General features: G+C 39.9%; 1 protein-coding gene across 2 annotated transcripts; it reads left to right on the plus strand.

Annotated features, from left to right (window-relative positions):
• The first annotated feature begins 406 nt into the window (after positions 1-406).
• SOCS5 (suppressor of cytokine signaling 5) lies at positions 407-18339 on the plus strand. Of its 2 annotated transcripts, XM_073087071.1 has the most exons (13): positions 407-675; positions 4796-4871; positions 5756-5870; positions 6774-6869; positions 7641-7664; positions 8305-8375; positions 9700-9760; positions 10937-11021; positions 11439-11549; positions 12731-12845; positions 13670-13848; positions 14416-14533; positions 15208-18339. In XM_073087071.1, exons 2-13 carry the CDS (start codon positions 4847-4849, stop codon positions 15315-15317), a joined length of 1110 nt encoding a protein of 369 aa, XP_072943172.1. In that variant the 5' UTR covers positions 407-675; positions 4796-4846; the 3' UTR covers positions 15318-18339. The 2 variants fall into 2 exon arrangements, with proteins under 2 accessions (XP_072943172.1, XP_072943173.1); XM_073087072.1 differs by lacking the exon at positions 7641-7664.
• Positions 18340-19556: the final 1217 nt, after the last annotated feature.

Raw genomic sequence — 19556 nt, forward strand, 5'->3', positions numbered from 1 at the left:
TTTACTCACTGAAATTACAAAATAAAACATTTACGAATAATTCAACATATTTTTATGGTTTGGATCATTAATTTTTTCAACTATAATACGTACAAAGGCACCGTGAATGGGTTTCTTTGTCTATATGGATTTAAAAAAAATATATAAATGACGTTCCATTATACGCAGTTGCTGTAAGTATGACTGCATTTTGACATAGTACAAATATTTTGAAAAATACTTTTCATAAATTTTACATTTTAATCGTTTTAAGTAATTATTATTTCAGTTAAAAATGTCACATGTAATGTAATTTCTTGACATCTTTTTTGAAACTCTGGTTTTTAAAACAAATCATCAAATTGAAAACGCAATAAGCAATAACCAAGACGAACCATGAAATAGATTAATAGAAAGGAACGTTCCAAACAAAATGTCACACCGACAAAGGAACTGTGTTTTACAAGTGCGTATTATTTATTGGAAGGAAATATAATTTACTCTTATTAAAAGAGTATAATTCTTGTATATTGCGCATAATTGTGTAAATGCAGTGAGAAAGTGTGATGAATTTCGTTTCCAAGTGAAAATAAAAACCGAATGGTTTAAATAAAAAAAACGAAGTGTAATAATTATTTATTTAAAATTAAACGAAATCGAACATTTACGACGCATCGTTGAACAAAATAAGCAGACGTAAGTAAATAATAAATTTAAATTTCGAATGCACTTTCGTCTAGTGTGCATTCGATTTCAAGATGGCTGACACTAATTAGCAATAAATAGTGTTCCTATTTTTAGGTCTAGTATATTTTCTTTTGCATTTTCGCATAACTGTCTGCGTATTTGTCGGCACTTGGTAATAATAGAACGTATAAATAATGTAAATGTGTGAATGTGTATCATAAAGGTCAAAGTTGGGGTTATTGAACCTGTCAATACTTGTTCAAGACATTTAATATGTAAATATCAGTTTTAAAATATTATGAAATAAAAAGCAGTGTTAGGAATTGAACCTAGGTCTCTAGTAAGTCATGACCAATTGTTCACATAATAATTATAATGATAAATTAATTAATATTAAAACTAATGATTAAAGCTACTTTTTTTACCTAGGCTGTATTATAAATCCATTACTGTCCCACTGCTGGGCATAGGTCGCCTCTCAGAGTGTGATTGATAGACCATGGATAGTCTATCAATAGTAGTATATCGAGCGGCATCACTACTTGAGTCTAAGTCCACTGCGTTGGCCAAGTGCAGTCTTCAGAAATCTTAAGGAACTTTGTTTTTGAAAAACTCAAAATATTATTTTCCGAGGCATTCCAGCTTAGTCCTCAGGGGTAGGGGCGCATTTGTGGCCGACCTCAGGTAGGAATATGTAATCCTATCTGGAGTTGAATACAGATGTCCATGCGACAGTAGCCACTTACCATCAGGTGGACTGCATGCTCATCTGCTACTCCTATATTATAAAAACTCAAGATTTTGACAAAACTTTAAATGAATACTTAACTTGAAAATGTTAGTGGCTTTGAAAATGTACCCCAATTGCCTGACTTGAGATGCCCAGTTCTTTTATTTGGAAGGTGGTAGAACCAGTAAGGTTCAACCGGGGAGGTACTACCGCTACACTTTTTTAGTATACTGCCTTTTGGTGGTAAGGTGTGGATGCTGGCTGACTGATATGAGATCCTTGCCAAAGTTCTAATCCGTTCAGAATATAGAAACGAGTTGTGTCATAACAAATTATAGATATTAGTGGGACGAACACAGCGCAGGACCCCCTTGGCATTCATCCGCTGCCTGCTCTCCGCTTTCACCCATGGTTGCGTAGAGCAGTTAGTGTGCCCTTACCTTTGCTACGGAGTATATGTTTGTAGCTGTGTTTGACCGCATTGGCTCTCTGACTACACCTGCGCGCAACAACTTCAGAGCGGACAAGAAGTTTGGCATGAACTGTATCTAGTTCTTGTCGGCATGCTTGTTTACTCGCCGCCCTCCTACCCTAAATACCTCATGTAATTATTGGATTTCCATAAATATGAGTCAAGTTCATACAATACAATTTGCATACAGTCATACTACAATACAAATGATTTGTTTACAAACTTAACGTGAAATAACTCAAAATTAAAGGAAGCCGGACTCAAATCCTTTAAATTAATGTGTTGGCGTCTCGTATGAAGTCTCTAGGTACAAACAATTGTATGAATCATGTTGATTTAATCACACATGACTAAACATTTGTAGCGATGACTGTAAGTGTGTATGTATTGTTGGACAATCTTGAGATGTTTTTCAAAGGGTCTACTTTTGTAACTTTTGTAACTATAGCTGTTACAGTGGGCATGACTAAGTTTAGTTGTATCAAGGGGGTCGTAAAATACTAAAACAACAATTTTGTTATTTTGTTGGTGGAGCCACCCGCTTGGTGGAGCAGTCAACATGCCAGACTGATGGGCAAAGGGTTCCAGGTTCGATCCCCAGCCAGACACATTTAAATGATGAATTTAGATCACACTGGGTCTCTGTGTTTGTGTATTCGTCTTTGTGTGTCAATGGCATCCACGACACAGAAAATCCTAATGTGGGGCTGTGAGTTTGAGGATTGTGGAAATTTGTTAGTCTACTAAGGTCTTACTTGAATACTTTTTGAAAATTCTTGTTGACAAATGGGTTCTTCTGATTAAGGAGTGTATAATTTTCGCCCAGGGGGCAAAGGGATTTGAACCCTGGACTGCTAATGGGAAATTTAAAGATCTACCACCAGACTGTAACTGCTTAACATAAAATAATTCGATTATTGTTATCTTATCGTTAAATAATATAAATTTAATTAGTTTGAATATTAATTGACTTATTATTATAGTTCCATATGACAAATTGGTTTGACAACTTCTGGCTTTAGAGTCACTGTCAATACATCACTGTCCCGCTGCTGGGCACGGGTCTCCTCCCAGAAGAATGAAGATTAGGCCATAGTCCACCGTGCTGGACAAGTGCGTATTGTAGACTCAACATTCATTTGAGAACTTTTTTTCCAATATATCTCAGGTAACCAACGTATGGTTATCTAACAATGTTTTCCTTCAATGTCGTAATTAATTTCTAATATGCACATTATTTTGAATAAGGACAATGGTACAAATTTATTAAAATCGTGTATTGTCATCGGTTTTTGGTAGTTCTTCACTGAACATTCAATGTGGATAGAAATCGGGTTCATAGATTCCGTTACTTAGTTACATACATACCTACATACATACATACAACCCAAGCTAGTAAAAGCGTGTTAAAAATAAGAGTCCATCTGGATTCAAACCTTACATCCCCCATTAATGTTAAGTTTAGACAACTAGCCTATCACTAGAATTAGGCGAACATTTTAAGCGATCAATTTAGTGCCAGGAAACTCATACTTAACAATTGTTTCGTTACAACAACAGTTTTGTACTGACATGACCACTTAACTAGCGAGAATTGTTATAATTGGTGCCAATTAGTCGTTTTAAAAATGGTACAAATTCATTGAAGTGTGTAACGACTCGTTAATTAATTTTAATTGGGTAGTGACACTGTTAATTGTTTTGAAAATGTTGGAACATCACTTTTGTGTGGTAGATGTGATGTGTGTGTGTGTGTAACTTCTTATCCATACACTGTGTCCGGATCCACAAGGGAAGCAACATCTGTGGCTGAACTCAGATAGGAGTCTAACCTTGTCTGGGTTTGTTTACGTATGTAACTTCTTATCCGTACACTGTGTCCAGATCCACAAGGGAAGCAACATCTGTGGCTGAACTCAGATAGGAGTCTAACCTTGTCTGGGTTTGTTTACACATGTTGACACGGCAGTAGTCACTAACTATCAGGTGGACTGCATGCTTGTCTCTTACTCGTATATTATGACCAAGAACAAATTTCCAAATTCATCATTCAAATATTTGTATGTACGTGCATCGAACCCGGAACTGTTTAAGCGTCAGACGTAACTAATATTATGAATAACCGACCCGCCTGGCGGAGCGGTCACCATACCGGTCTGACGCGCAGAGTCCCGGGTTCGATCCCCGGCCAGACAGATTTCTAAATGAATTTACGTTTCTGTTTCTGGGTCTGGGTGTTTGTGTATTGTCTCTGCGTATGTCCATAGCATCCACGATACAGGGAATCCTAGTGTGGGGCTGTGTGAGTGTAGAAAGCGTAAATGCGAATGTGTGTTTGTTTGTTTGTTACACTTTCACGCCTTAGCTACGTAACTGATTGTGATGACATTTTGTACATACAAGTACATTTTCAAAGCTTCAGAAAAGGACATAGGGTACTTTTATCCCGAATATAGTACCGTTCCTGAGGGATAAATATAGGCGTCTGACCACAGACAGTCACAGAGGGTCAGAAATTGCCAAAATCATCCCTATCTAATTAATGAGTGACCCCTTACCTATATTCCTCATAACTTTTAAAGGTGATAGAACCCTTTGTGGTTTGAGTCCGGTGGCACCACCGCCACATTTATTTCTGCTTCATAACAGCATCATTAAGTCCTGTTTTCTGGTTTAAAGGGTATGGTAAATGTATGGGAATGTATGCCACATTTCCAAGCGCTCCAGCTTAGTCCTCAGGGGCTACCCCTGACGGGCGCATCTGTGGCCGATCTCAGGTAGGAATATTTAATCCTATCTGGTGTTGATAACAGATGTCCATACGGCAGTAGCCACTTACCATCAGGTGGACCGCATGCTCATCTAATACTCCCAAAAAAAAACATTGTCTGTTACCGTTTATGATTAAATGCCAAATTCTTTTTCAGATGGTAGTTCGCTGGTCGAACCTCTCATAGTGCCAGATAAGATAGCTGAAAATGGGGCAGCAGAATTCTAGGAAGAGTGAGTCGTTTTGTAACAGTTTGTAATCTTTATTAAAGTGATAAGACTTATCTAGTTCACAATGATACATATGTTATTAAAGCAGTGAATATCTGATGGAAATAGTCGAAAAGTGCTACAATCTTTTGTGGGTCGACTCCCAAAGTATGGTTACATCAATTTCTGCCTTATGATAACAGTGTCGCACTGATGTTATAAAGTTTGAAGGGTATGGTAGGAGACTAGGAAATATTTGCATGAGGCATTATTATGAAGGTGGTAGAACCCTTTGTGGTTCGACTCCGGCGACACCACCGTCCCACCTATTTCTGTCTAACAACAGCAGTGTCCAGCGCTGCTGTGTTCTGGTTTGAAGGGTGCGGTAAGGGAGACATACTTATTGGAGGCGTTCCAACTTCGTCCTCAGGGGTAGCAGCGCATCTATGGCCGACCTCAGGTAGGAATATCTAATCCTATCTGGGGTTGATTATATATGTCCATGGGCGGCAGTGGCCACTTACCATCAGGTGGGCTGCATGCTCGTCTGCTACTCTTATATTATAACAAAAACAAAGTGAACTGCTTGCCTATTTGCCATTATGTTTTCATACTCTGAACTATAGTGTTGCTTACATTATATTTCTATTGTTGTAATTAATATTATTTCTTGATTTGCTACTTATATTTTATTGTACAATTATTGTATGCCCACCTGTGGCGGAAAAAAAATGTTTAAAATGTGTAAAAATATGTTGTACTCAAAAAAAAATGTTTGTACCATGTACCATGTACCCATGTTCCACAATAAATTATATTTGATTTGATTTGATTACACATCACCATACGGCACTGCCACATACCATCAAATGGACTGCATGATTATTTGCCACGTGGTACGGTTGCAGGTACCCCCACGCCGGTGGGTGGCGAGTGTTCCTGTGGCTGTGGTGCCTGGGAACGTCGTCGGTACGCGGAGTCGCCGAGCAGTGTCCACAGATATGTCAGCGCTGTTACCGACAGGTGGGTAGTAGCAACATGTGGGCCAAGATGTGATGAGAGTTTGTGATATCTCCAAGGTATCTCTTGTAGAAACTTGAAAACTTATAGAATCTCTCTTGTTTATATTGATAAACACTTATTGTTAAGTAAATAAGTTTATATTACATGTGCCTTCGAAGAGATCTCTCTGAGTTGGGGCTATGGATGTGTTTCAAATGTAGATTTGAAATCTTAGATTTAAATTTTATTGGTAGCAGTGACGAATGGTAATCTTTGGGTAGATTTTACACATATCCATAGCAACCTGGCACATTTGTGGTGAAAGGTACTGAAACTCGCATCGACAAAAAGTTCTTCCATTAGATCTTAGTAATCAAATGGACGTAGAACACTTCGTGGCACGACTTCGGTTGAACCATAGACTTCTATTTGTGGCTTCTAAGAACAATGTAGCACTCCTGTGATCTGTTGAAGTGTGCGCTAGGGAAATACATTTTTATTTAGCATTCACGGGTAGCAATTTATCAGGGGTTGAATACAGCAGCATATAGAAGCGGCAATCTTACCATCAGGTAAACTGCATGGTCCTTTAACCAGATACTCATATAACCAGATAATTAATATATGGTTTAAGATCTTTATTATTTCTCTTTAGAATTACAAAAGATTCACTTACTAAGAACAAAAACTTACAAGTAATATAAAAAAGGAGTATAAAAAAAACACGTCATCTTATAAATATACTAAATGTCAATCCCAGAATGTAGACAAACCCATTGGCCCAATGACACCTCACATGATAAAATCCCTGGAGCCATTTGATCTGTATGAGACATACATACATACATACATCGAAAGACATGACCCTCCACAGTGGGGGTAAAAAGAAATCCTGTAACCCTTTGACCCTGTTAATGTTTCCAGATGGAACAACCGTGAGTGTGCGTGCCGTCGACGCCGCTGGCGACGACCGCCTGCGCCCTGCGTGTGCACCGCTTACAGGAGAGTCAGCGATGACAGGTGAGATACTGGGAAATACCCTCGGTGTTATGTACAGGTGCTGTGGGGAATGTTACTGAATTAAGCAAGGATGGGTTGTGTATAGATAATGTTTGTTAAGTGACCCCACCGTATTGGCGTTGTTGATGTCAGTAAAGGGTCCGTTGGGCTGAGGGTGGAGGTGGGGTTAAGAAAGAGTATTCTGAAATTTCTTAGCAAAGATGCTATTGGTAAAGGGAGTCTGGACCCGCTATATAAGGACAGCGAAGTTGAATATGAGATCTGGACTTTAACGATTCACCACCATTTAGGGGTTAGCGGGGGACCTTTAAATATCTCTTTCTCTGGCTACAGCCATGGCTTTCATCATCAACCCTTTGTCCCACTGCTGGGCACGGGTCTCCTCTCATAACGAGAAGGATTAGGCCATAGTCCACCGCGCTGGCCAAGTGCGAATTGGTAGACTTCACATACCTTTGAGATTTTTTTTTATAAATCTCTCAGGGATGCAGGTTTCCTCACGATGTTTTCCTTCACCGTTTTGTAAGTGATAATTAATTTCTAATACGCACATAACTTTGAAAAATCAGAGGTGCGTGCCTGGGATTTGAACCTCGGACCCCTCGATCGAGAGGCGGAGTTTCTTAACCACTAGGCTATCACTGCATGGCTATAGTACTTATAATTTAGTATTCAATAATATATCTTAATTTAATAAGATATCTTATTTTATTTATTATAATATATTATTTTAATGCTGCCACCCTCTGGATCAATTAATTGGGTTCATAGCGTCGGTCACAGTACATCTGGCGGGTAAGCTATTCAAAAAAATAATTGTCTGTTAATAAATTACATTCAATTTGATTCAACAAGATTATATTACAAAAAATATATATATTATGTATGTTTTATGTATGATTGGGCGCAAGGGTGGCAAATGTTACCCTTGTTGATTAATCTGGAACGTCTTGCGTGTCAACATTACTACACTTCAACTTAGAGGTGGTAGAACCCTTTGTGGTTCGACTCCGGCGGCACCACCGCCACACCTATTTCTGTTATAACAGCAGTGTTAGGCGCTGCTGTGTTCCGGTTTGGAGTGTGGTAAGGGAGACATACCTTCCCGAGGCGTTCCAGCTTAGTCCTCAGGGGTAGCGGCGCATCTGTGGCCGACCTCAGGTAGGAATGTCTAATTCTGTCTGAGGTTGATTACAGATGTCCATGGGCGGCAGTAGCCACTTACCATCAGGTGGACTGCATGCTCGTCTGCTACTCCTATATTATAAAAAAGAAAACTTCAAACCATACAGCATTACATGGCTGTAACGAAGCAGAAATTCTGATGTCTGTATAAATTCTGTTTGAAGGACCATATTTTGAAATGTGGTTCCATAAATATTAATATTTAGAGGTGCATATTATTCGTAAATAATGTTTTTTATGTTATTTGCAGACTCGCAGCAGTCCTCACGCTGGGCGCAAGGGACCTCAGGCGGGAGCTGGACAGGATTGTAATCAACACAGGTGAGTCATGTAAGCCACACACGCTACGGTCTACCGGCCAGTATATGGATTTGAAGTTTCTTACGCCGCTTCCTCTCCATAGAGACACATCTTCCGAAGCGGTGGTAGTTTGTTGACTTTCAAAAAGGATTCTATATGAATCCATTTGGAATAAATGAGATTATTTGATTTGATGGCATATCTGCGCAGGTTTGCCTCTACATATCAACTCCACGTGGGTAGCAGGGGACGTTGGGGTACCGTACTGTGTTCAGTCCTGTAGCGTTGGCGATGGAAATACAGTGTAAACTCTTTATAACGAATTTCAAGGGACCGAGCATATTTATTCGTTATAGAGAGTTTTCGTTATAGGGAGGGAGGAGAAAAAATCAACCCAAAACCAATTGCAATCATTTCTGTCACACTTTTTCGTTTCTTTAATGCTTACTGGCCATCTTGACAATTTCAAAGTTGATTTACAACTGATAATACGCGATAGGTGACCATGGTATGTATAGTAACTTAGACAGACAAATTCCTGCAGACAATGTAATCTAAGAATAATGGCACACGTGTTAAGGCAAATAACAAGAACAAAAGCGAAACGTCCGTTTATGAACCCCGTAATCTTTCTTAAAACTTTCGGCACCTCAAAAGGTTACTTTTTTAGCTGCTTATAAAACAATTCCAGTGTAAAAATATTGTTCTCGTCTAAATATGAACGTATTTCTTCGTAATAGAGAGTGACTGTTGCGTTATAAAGAGTGAATCAATGTATGGGTTTTAATGTAAACCAATCAGTTGAACTTATTTGTACGTTATAGAGAGTTTTTCGTTATAGAGAATGACGTTACAAAGAGTTTACACTGTAATTGATTTTTGATCTGTTCGGTTAGTTTAGGTTCAAACTGCAAGATGCACAGGTGTATTCTCACACACAGCCCGGTGTACCTGCGTAGACTTACCTGAACAGGTGCCTTGTAATCAAATCAAATCACTTTTTTTTTTATTCAAACTAGATTCTTTACAGAACTCTTTTTGAATATCAATTCATCTACCGCCATATCACAAGGTATTTAGTTGTGGAGAAGAAGCGGCGAAAGAAACTCCATAACACACATCTTTTAAAAAATAAATTTTACCTACAATGTTAAACTTAACCTAATGGTACATGTGGAGCTGGAGCTACTTCAGACCACACCGTTTTATCAGGCAAATAATCACTTAGTTTATAGTAAGCTTTTCGTTTGTTTAACGACATGTTTAAACTATTTTTCTGTGAATTTCTATAATATAATGTGACCTCACTTTTATTTCTAATTCTATGTTATTTGTTATACGACAGAAACGGATACAACGAGGGACGAGCCCGCTGAGGTGTACGTGTTATCCGTTGCTCCTCGACCGTGAGTATACATTTTGATTATTTTTGATGTGAAACATCTATAGCCGCACGTAAAACCGATTTCTGGCATGGCGACGCATGCCGTGGCGACGCCACGCTATACGATGATATATATATATATATACAGTCTATATGCAGTAGTGTGTACGGTGTGGCGACGCGTCGCCATGCGCAATAACTATTACCGAAGTCACTGATTAAATGAATTAAGTAGTCACGATTTGAAATAAATTCGTAAATTTTTGTATTTAATGAAAATAAATGTTTATTCAATAAATAGTCATCGTTATCTGGAAAAAAATCGTAATATTTTATTTTATCATTATGACATATTTAGTTCCTATCACAATATGTTCTTTTCTGCATATTACTTTTACAAAATAATGTCGATGTTTCACATCTGCCAGGCGTCCCGTGACGGCTCACAATTTTTTTCTTAATGATTTTGATTAATTTTTGTTTTTGTCGTGTATGCCGTTAGATGGCGCTATTGTAGAGGTGTTATTTTTTAATTGTGGAAAATTTTGGGAATATTTTATATTTTTTTATATTTTCTTAGCTATGTTTTATAAAACTCCCTAGATCTATATTATTTAGGTTATGATTGTATTGGTGCTTTTGGGAAATCAAACCGGAATGTATCTTTGGCGATGTAACATATAATAATTATTATTTTATTAGCGTAACACATATCCCTCAATCGATCTGCCTTGGTGGATGTACTGGTTCGGTTAGTACAAATATAATACCAATCGGTTCACTACTGTCCTACCCGCACGGCGTCCACACTAAGAGTGACGTACCAGACCAACTGACAGCTAACTCGATGTCGCCAGATGCGCACCACTACCGCACATCATACTAGTACTCGTATCTATGTTTAGTGTCTAATTATGAGGGTACTTACTAATACACTACAGTGGACATAGGCCTCACCTAATCGGCGCTACTCCAACCGGTCCCGTGCCCTTTGAATCCCGCGATCCCGTCTTCGTATATGTAACACATAATATTATTTTATTAGTTACACGTGTAACATATATCCATCTATCAGCCTAAGGTCCACACAAACGTATTTTAAATCAAATATCTTCATTCAAAAATTAACAGTCTGGCCTCTAATACAAGTAATAGTGACGTCACAAAAATGTTTTAAAACGCAAATGTGGTGTTGCAGTGAGGGTGAGTCCTCCCAGGACAGCCGCAGGAGCGAGCTGACGCAGCAGAACGATGGCTCCATCCGACTGCATCCACACTTTCAGGTAATGTTTTAGTATATTATTTTATAATATAGGAGTAGCAGAAGAGCATGCAGGTTACTGATGCTGGCTGCTGCCCCCATAGACCTTTGTAGTCAATCCTAGATAAGGTTAGACTCCTGCTTGAGGTTGGCCACAGATGCGCCCCTGAGCATGAAATGTCTTGGATAAGTATGTCTCTCTTACAACTCTTCAAACCAGAACACAGCGGCCTTTAACACTGCTGTTGTAAAAGAAATAGGTGTGACGGTGGTGCCGCCGGAGTATAACCACCGGAGGGCTCTGCTATCTTCCACGTCCCTCATTACTTTCTCTATTAAATGTTTGGAATAGTCAGTTTTGCTTTGAGTTATAAATTTTTATCAGGTTTTTTTTGCAATGTTTTATGTGAATGAAGATGAATAATATTGTTCTTTCCAGGTTGTGTGCGGTGGTGAGCTAAGAGCCCTGTTGCTCCGAGCGCCGTCTTTACCGGCGCCGCAGCCGAATCCCCCAGCGTTCTTCCCGCCGCCGGCCAAAGTCCACACGCAGGTACGTAACATACCCCTTTACCCCCTTACCACCCTTATATACCACTAGACTTCTCGACCTTACCCCCGTATTCACCCTTATTGCCCTTGTACCTCCTTACCACCCTTATATTAAGCCTTTCTACGTCCTTACCGCAGGTCTGTATCACGCCCCTCTGTTACCCCCTTACCTTTACATGGAAGACCTTATTCCCTTCTACTTTCTTACCCTCTTTGCCCTCCTACTTCATTATCGCCTTTCTCCTTACCCCCCTTCAAGCTCGTCATCCCCCCTTTAACTTATTACAACCACCCTCCTCCCTTTATCTATGTCAATAGCCCTCTTTCCTTAGCCTCAATGAATTTATCCTGCTACCTCAATAGCTTTTTAAACCCCTTCTGCCTCCTTACTCCTTTCTTATGTTTTCTTACCCCTCTTCCACGTCGTTACCCCCTTTCCCCCTACCCCCCTTCGACTTATATATCCCCTTACCCCCTTAATAAATTTTATACATCATAATTTTAACACGACACTATAAGGTAATACTGAAAGAAATCGCTATTTAGCAATAATACCGATTTTTTTGTATTGTTCTAATTTTGTATATCTGTCAATTATTATCTTTTATGTGTACAACAAACTGAGTAATTATTACCCCTTCTACCCCCTTTCTTATATCTCACTAAACTCCCTCTCCTATTACCTCGAGGACTCTATCGCCTAACTAAGGCTCAATTTACATTGCCGCGGAATGGAATGGAAGCGAATTTTTGCAAACAAATCCTGCATAGCATAATGAAAAAGTGCCAAAAAAAAGGTTGCGCGTCTTCCGGGGAATCCTCGCGCATTCTCGAGAATTCCCCTAAACGACTGTCGGCGCCGTCTGTGGATTTATTTTGACACAATTGACATAAAGTTCATCATGCTATGTAGAATTTGTTTGCAAAAATTCGCTTCCATTCCATTCCGCGGCAATGTAAATTGAGCCTAAATGACCCTTTCCTCTACCACATTAATACCTATTTCTGCTAACTGAATAATTTTCTTTAGTTCTAAGCTTTTGCCTCCCTAACCCTCTCTTCCAGTTACCTTCCCATAACCCTTTCTTATACCTTCTAACCCCTTTAGGCCTCTGCGTTGTGGGGAAGGTACCCCTCAGTGAACATAGTGCTACATTCGCACTGATATCTATCTGTCCGCAGGTGGACTACATCCACTGCTTGGTGCCAGATCTGCAAGAGATCACAGCGTGCTCGTTCTACTGGGGCAAGATGGACCGCTACGAGGCTGAACGTCTGCTTGATAATAAGCCTGAAGGTGAGTGTTTTGTGGTTTAATTGGTCTAATTGTAATTAATTTGTGGTATCTTTGCGTATCCCATTTAAAACTACAAAATTTTTAAAACTTCGGTGACTTCAGTGACTTTCCTTAAAGAGAATTTAAATCAGTGTCCCATTAAATTTAAATTTAGACTCCTGTGGCACAATTGGTCCCCTCCTAACTTGGTGCTATCCTAATGGACTAAATTGGAATGCCTCGGGAAAGTATGTCTGCCTTTCCATACCCTTCAAACTATAGTCTTTAACACTGCTGTTATGCACAGGTAGAAATATGGATAGATGTGTGTCTGCGTGCGTTTGTCTGGATTGAGGGAGTGTGTGTCAGTAATTATTTTGATTTTGATGCTAGTGAGCCACTTGCTTAATTTGAGTGTATGTATCAATGTGTGTCTGGAAAAGTGTGTTTGTGCGTGTGTGTTTGTCTGCGAGTGTGTGTTTATATGTGTCAGTAATTGTTTCTATCTTGATGATACTCAGTTACTTAATTATAGTGTATATATGAATGTATGTGTCTAAGAGAGTGTGTCTGTGAGTGTATGTGTATGTGTCAGTAATTACTACGATTTCGATGCTAGTGTGCCACTTGCTTAATTTGAGTGTATGTATGAATACGTGTGTCTACGTGTGTCTGTGTGTGTGTGTGTGGCAGTTATTACTTCTATTTTGATGCTAGTGAGCCAGTTGCTTAATTTGAGTGTATGTATGTGTGCGTCTAGAGAGTGGGTGCTTGTGTCTGCGAATGTGTGCATGTGCCAGTGATTATTTCGATTTTAATTCTGATTACTTCATCTCCCTCCACAGGCACATTCCTCCTCCGCGACTCAGCGCAAGAGGAGCACCTGTTCTCCGTCTCCTTCCGCAAGTACGGCCGCTCGCTCCACGCTCGCATCGAGCACTACCAGCACCGGTTCAGCTTCGACTCGCACGACCCGGCCGTGTTCGCCGCGGACACTGTCACCGGGCTCATCGAGCACTACAAGGTGGGTGTGCTCCGCGCCAAGCTTCTGGTCCGCTGTTAAGTTGATGCGTGCAAATGTAGAGCTGCAGTCCCGCTGATATCTACAATTTGCTGTTGCGACGCGACTCGTTCCTATATTCGGAGAGGACTAGAAGTTTGGCGCGGACTATAACACTACACTGCAAATGTTACCGCATCGCGTATTATTACATGATGAGTCGGCAGTAACAGAATAGACACTCAATTTCCAAAATTAGATCCTTATAAAAGGCACTATCCGTTGGTTGAATAATATAGGGTTTTTTTTCAAAACTAAATTGTTCTATTCCCGGTCAGAGAAAATGAGGTTGTAAAAAAAGTAATGACGAAGTTGTTTTGTTTTTTCAAAATTGGCTTCATAACTCTTCAGATTTTCTTCGCTAATCCGTATAGTTTCGGATTTCGCCACCCAGGCCATCTTTGAAAATTCACCCTGTATATGTTGTATACACACGTAAAGACATCAGTTGACATAATAAATAAGTAAATAAATTAATTCACCCAATAAAGAAATCAGTATAAATGTAAAGCTTTTTTGTATCAAACCCAGGACCCCGCGTGCGTGATGTTCTTCGAGCCGATGCTGACGGCGCCGCTGCCGCGCGCCGAGCCCTTCACCCTGCAGCAGCTCGCCAGGGCCGTCATCGTATCACACACCACGTATGATGGTATGTTATCTTCATCACTTATATCTGAATTAACAAAATAAACTAAATCATAGTTGGTAGAACCATGATCTAGTTATTATCATCAGCCCATCACTGTCCTACTGGGCACGGGTCTCAGAATGAGGATTAGGTCATAGTCCACCGCGCTGGACAAGTGTGTATTGGTAGACTTCACATACCTTTGAGATTATCCTTACTTAATATTATAAATCCGAAAGTAACTCTGTCTGTCTGTCTGTCTGGTTGTCTCTTCTTCACGCCTAAACCACTGAACCGATTTTAATGAAATTTTGTACAAAAATAGTCTGAGACCCGAGAACGGACATAGGATAGTTTTTATCCCGGAAATCCCACGGGAACTAGGGATGGCGATCTAAGATCTATTATCGGAGAATCGATCTTTTGGACCAAAAAAAACGCGGGCGAAGCCGCGGGCAAAAACTAGTTTTTTATAAATCTCTCAGGTATGCAGGTTTCCTCACGATGTTTTCCTTGACCGTTTAGCAAGTGATAATTAATTTCTAATTTGAAAAATTAGAGGATTTAAACCTCGGACCCTTCGGGAGGCCAGTGTTTCTTAACCACTTATCACTGCTTTTTTTTATTACTACCACTCCATTTTATTTCTACCACATAATGTAACAAGTATGTTAATCTACCTTATTGTATTCCAGGTGTGGAGCAGCTACCCCTCCCCGCTCGCCTGCGCGCCTACCTCAAGGAGTACCACTACCGCCAGCGCGTCCGCGTTCGCCGCCTAGAGCCGGAGTACCCGCAATGCTAGCGGCGGTCCTCGTGCGTGGAGCAGCTGCGGCGGATGCACGCGGCGCTGCAACACGCGCGCGACCCGGACTACGTGCCGGGGCTGCTGGTGCGCCAGGCGCTGAGGGACGCGGAGTGAGGGGGCGTGTGTGGCCGGGGGGTAATGGCGGGTGTCGCGGGGCGTGCAGTGATGTGGTGGAGCGCTGGGGACGCGGAGTGAGGGGGATTGTGCGGGGGCGCGGTATGACGGAGTGAAGCGTGGGGGGTGCGGAGTTATGGAAGCGTGGATTGTTGGGAGTTTTGAACACCGCAGTTACGCGAGCTTCTCGAACGTGGAGTGACGCATAGTGGGGGAGTGTGGGGAGACGCGTAGTGAAGGGGTAGGAAGTTTGCGCGCTGTGGGACGCGTAGTGATGGGAGTGTGGGGAGTCGGGAGTGTAGAGCAGTTACGCTAGTAGCATGCGGAGTGTGGGGCGAGGCAATAGGGAGTGTAAAATGCTGCAGTACAGCATGGAGCGACTCGAATACAAAGTGACGGGGAGTGGGGGAGTGCGGATCGGCCGGTGCGCTTGCACACCGCGTTGTAGCATGCGCACTCAAATGCAGTATATGTAGGCAGTGTTGGGACGGCCGATGTCCGCAGTACTAGCAGAGTATGTGGTGTGGAGAGGCACATGAGTGTCGGGAAGACACTTGCGTGTACAGCGATGTAGGACCCCCATTCAGCAGTGTCCATAGTGTTGTGTGTGAGGAAGGTGGATTGCTTAGAGACCCCAAAACATGTAGAGCGCCCCGCATAGAGTATGCAGTGACGGATAGGTGGGAAGGTAGATCGATATGCTGAAGCCACTAACCTACATAGACCAATACAAGGTACAATCCTAGATATACCAATGCCCTGAAACAACTGTAAATACTCCTTAAGGGCCACTACAATAAAGCATATGTTTTATTGGTCATACAACCATCATTATATGTGGCATCGGTCTACCAACCATCTATAACAGCAGTGAACAGTGGTAGGGTTGAGTGAATATGAACTGCAGTAGCTAAGTGTTTTAGGGTTAATCTAATAGTGCGTTATAGCAACAATCATTAAGATGATTATGCGATAGTGTTGTCACTGTCGAGATGTGACTAATGTTAGTCCTAATGCTGCGACGGGACATGCGTGACTAAAATTAGTCAATGTCTATGCTAAAGTGGTGATGTGATAGTGTCGCTGTTGTACAGATGTGACTAATGTTAGTCTTAATGCTGAGGTGGGACATACGTGACTAAGATTAGTCTACGCCTATACTACAAGTGTATCGTGGAAAAGTATTGTATCGTGACAGTGACTAAATAAGGTCTAAGTTATTTGGTATCGAAGCATCACAAAGATATGTTCAAATCGGTCTAAGTATGGCCAAAAATATTTGATTGATTCTTCTAAATCGAGTATTATTTATTAATGTTGTGTAGAACATAATTTATTGTTTAGGCTTACAGCAGTATACTATGGGTGTTTTGGATCGATTGTACAGATGTGTGTGAAAACACCCATACATATTGTTGAAAATGTTGAAACATATATAGATTTGCATCTTTAGAATTACAATGACGAAAAAAAGACGCTTTCAACACAGCCCCACATTAGGGTTCCCTGTGTGCCGTGAACACACACACACAAAGACGAATACACAAACACCCAGACCCGGAACTGATGTCTAAATTCATCATTTCGTCATCTTTTTGACCTGGGATCGAACCCGGAACCCTTAGTGTCAGACCAGTATGGTGACCGCTCAACCATGCTGGTCCTCAATATGACTAATATTTAAAAAAATAGTTCTCAAAGGTATGTGAAGTGTACCAGTACGCACTTGTCCAGCACGGTGGACTATGGCCTAATCCTCATTCTGGGACCCGTGCCCAGCAGTGGCAGAATAATTGCCTAAAGATAACATGAGTCCGTGCATAGCATATTTTGGTATTTTCAAAGTGTTTTTTGTACATAAATCACTGAGTATTGAAGCACCTATGTCTTTGTAATTCTAAAAGTGTAAAATTTGTAGTTTTGGTCTAAATTATTAATATTATTGTCAATATTTACAAGTTACATAATTATATTAATCATGTATTCAATCTAATAATGAAAAACGCAGAACACAGTCATTTTAACTTGATCTATCTGTCATCGATGTTACATTTCTGTTAGAATAAAAAGAAATATTATATCTATTTTAATAATTATATGATAATAAATCGATTATTTCAGATTATGTATATTAAAAAGTAGATTTTTGAGAATAACTCAATTATATATAAAAATAAATAAATAAATGTTAGTTTGTAACTACCCTCGTGTATAGAGGAAGCCCACGCCCAAAAGTGGGATAAAATCTACTATTTAAAATATAATAGAATATTATAAAAAATAATCTAGTATTGAAATATCCCAACTAAATGTTGAAATATTTAATATAAAACTTTAAAAATTATTGTTTATTCTTGTAAATAATTAATGTTAGTTATGTGTATGTTATTTATAATCAATATAGTTATTTTTAGTCGAAAATTGTTTAGTGAATAACTTTTTGAATGAAGATATTGTTAGGAGACCCTTTGTGGTTATATGCACCATATCTATATCTTTCTTTAATAATATGGGAGTAGCAGACGAGCATACTCCACCTGATGGTAAGCTACTGCCGTATGAACAGCTGTAATCAACCCCAGATAAGATTAGATTCCTAACAGAGTTCAGACACAGGTGTGCTACTGTCGACTAAGCTGGAATGCCTCAAAGTCTCTTACCACACTTCAAACCAGACACAGCAGCGCTTAACACTGCTGTTATTAGTGCAGTGTGTCTTATAGAGTAATAATGTGTGTTCTGGTTTGAGGTGTGGTAAAGAAGACTTATACGAGGTGTTCCTTAGTCCAATCAAATCAAAATATTTTTTTTAAAATTCAAAATAGGTTCTTTACAGAGCACTTTTTGAATGTCAATACGACTACCACCACTTCACAAGGTGTTTCGTTATGGAGACGAAGCGGCGGGAGAAACTCCATAACACACACAACAAAAAAAAAATGTTTACACAAAGTCACTTAACCTAATGGTACATGTGGGGCTGGGGCTACTTCAGACCACACTGTTTTATCAGTCAAATAATCACTCAGCCGTCGATCAGTCAAGTCAGTCAGTAGCATCACTGACCTCAGGTAGGACTGTCCTATCTGGGGTTGATTACAGATGTCCGTAGGGCAGTAGCTTACCATCAGGTGGACAGCATGCTCGTTTGCTATTTAAATTTCTACAAGTTATGCACTAAACAATATTATTGGCTTATGTAGTATACCAGTCGTAAAACTTATGGGAATGCATTTTATCTCAGTAATTGTAATTATTCATTGTCTCTGTAGTAATGGTAGAATTACCAAAGTTTTATGTATTCTTCGTGAGTAGGGGCTGAAATATACGTACGATATGACGTCATAGGCGACGCGATGTGATGTCGTGTCGTGGGAATTTGCGACACGTAGAAATCACGACACTACAAAATCAATTTTTTTGTGTGGTAAGAGGGACATACTTTTCCGAGGCGTTCCAGCTTAGTCCTAAAGGTAGCGGTGCATCTGTGGCCGACCACAGGTAGGAATCTAATCGTATCTGGGGTTGATTACAGATGCTCGTCTGTTAGTCCTATATTTTTTAAAAATAATTAAATACTTTATTCAAAGTAGTTTATTAACAAAACTCTTATTGAATGACAGTAATCTACCACCACTTCGCAAGGTGTTTCGTTATGGAGAAAAAACTCCAAAAAACAGCTTATCCATAAGAAATTTATTTCTTGTGTCGTATTTTAAGACGCACGTCGTAACCCACGACACGACAACGCACCGTGACGCGAAACGACGTCGTGTCGTACGTGCGTTTCGGCCCTAATTAGGCGCGGTCTACGTAGTAATATTTAAATGTGTGTAGATATTTAATAATAAATGTTATTTCATATTAATGTTAAATATTGTGTAAAACAAATTATTTTCGATTTCATGTAGATTTCTATTTAATGTCTAAAAATATAATAATAATAATAATAATAGTATGTTATTATTATGTCGTTTGTAAGTTTGTCATACGTTTCATAGGGGTGAAGTACTTTGACACGTGACGTCACAAGGGGTTAGAGGTGTGACGTGATACATCAGCGTTGTGACGTCATAGCATCGGCCTTGTGACGTTACAAAAAACAGTGTTGTGACGTCACGG

Source organism: Epargyreus clarus, unplaced genomic scaffold (assembly GCF_041222505.1).
Source record: "Epargyreus clarus isolate Ecla_fem2 unplaced genomic scaffold, WU_Ecla_fem_2.2 ptg000025l, whole genome shotgun sequence".
NCBI classification, from domain to species: domain Eukaryota; kingdom Metazoa; phylum Arthropoda; class Insecta; order Lepidoptera; family Hesperiidae; genus Epargyreus; species Epargyreus clarus.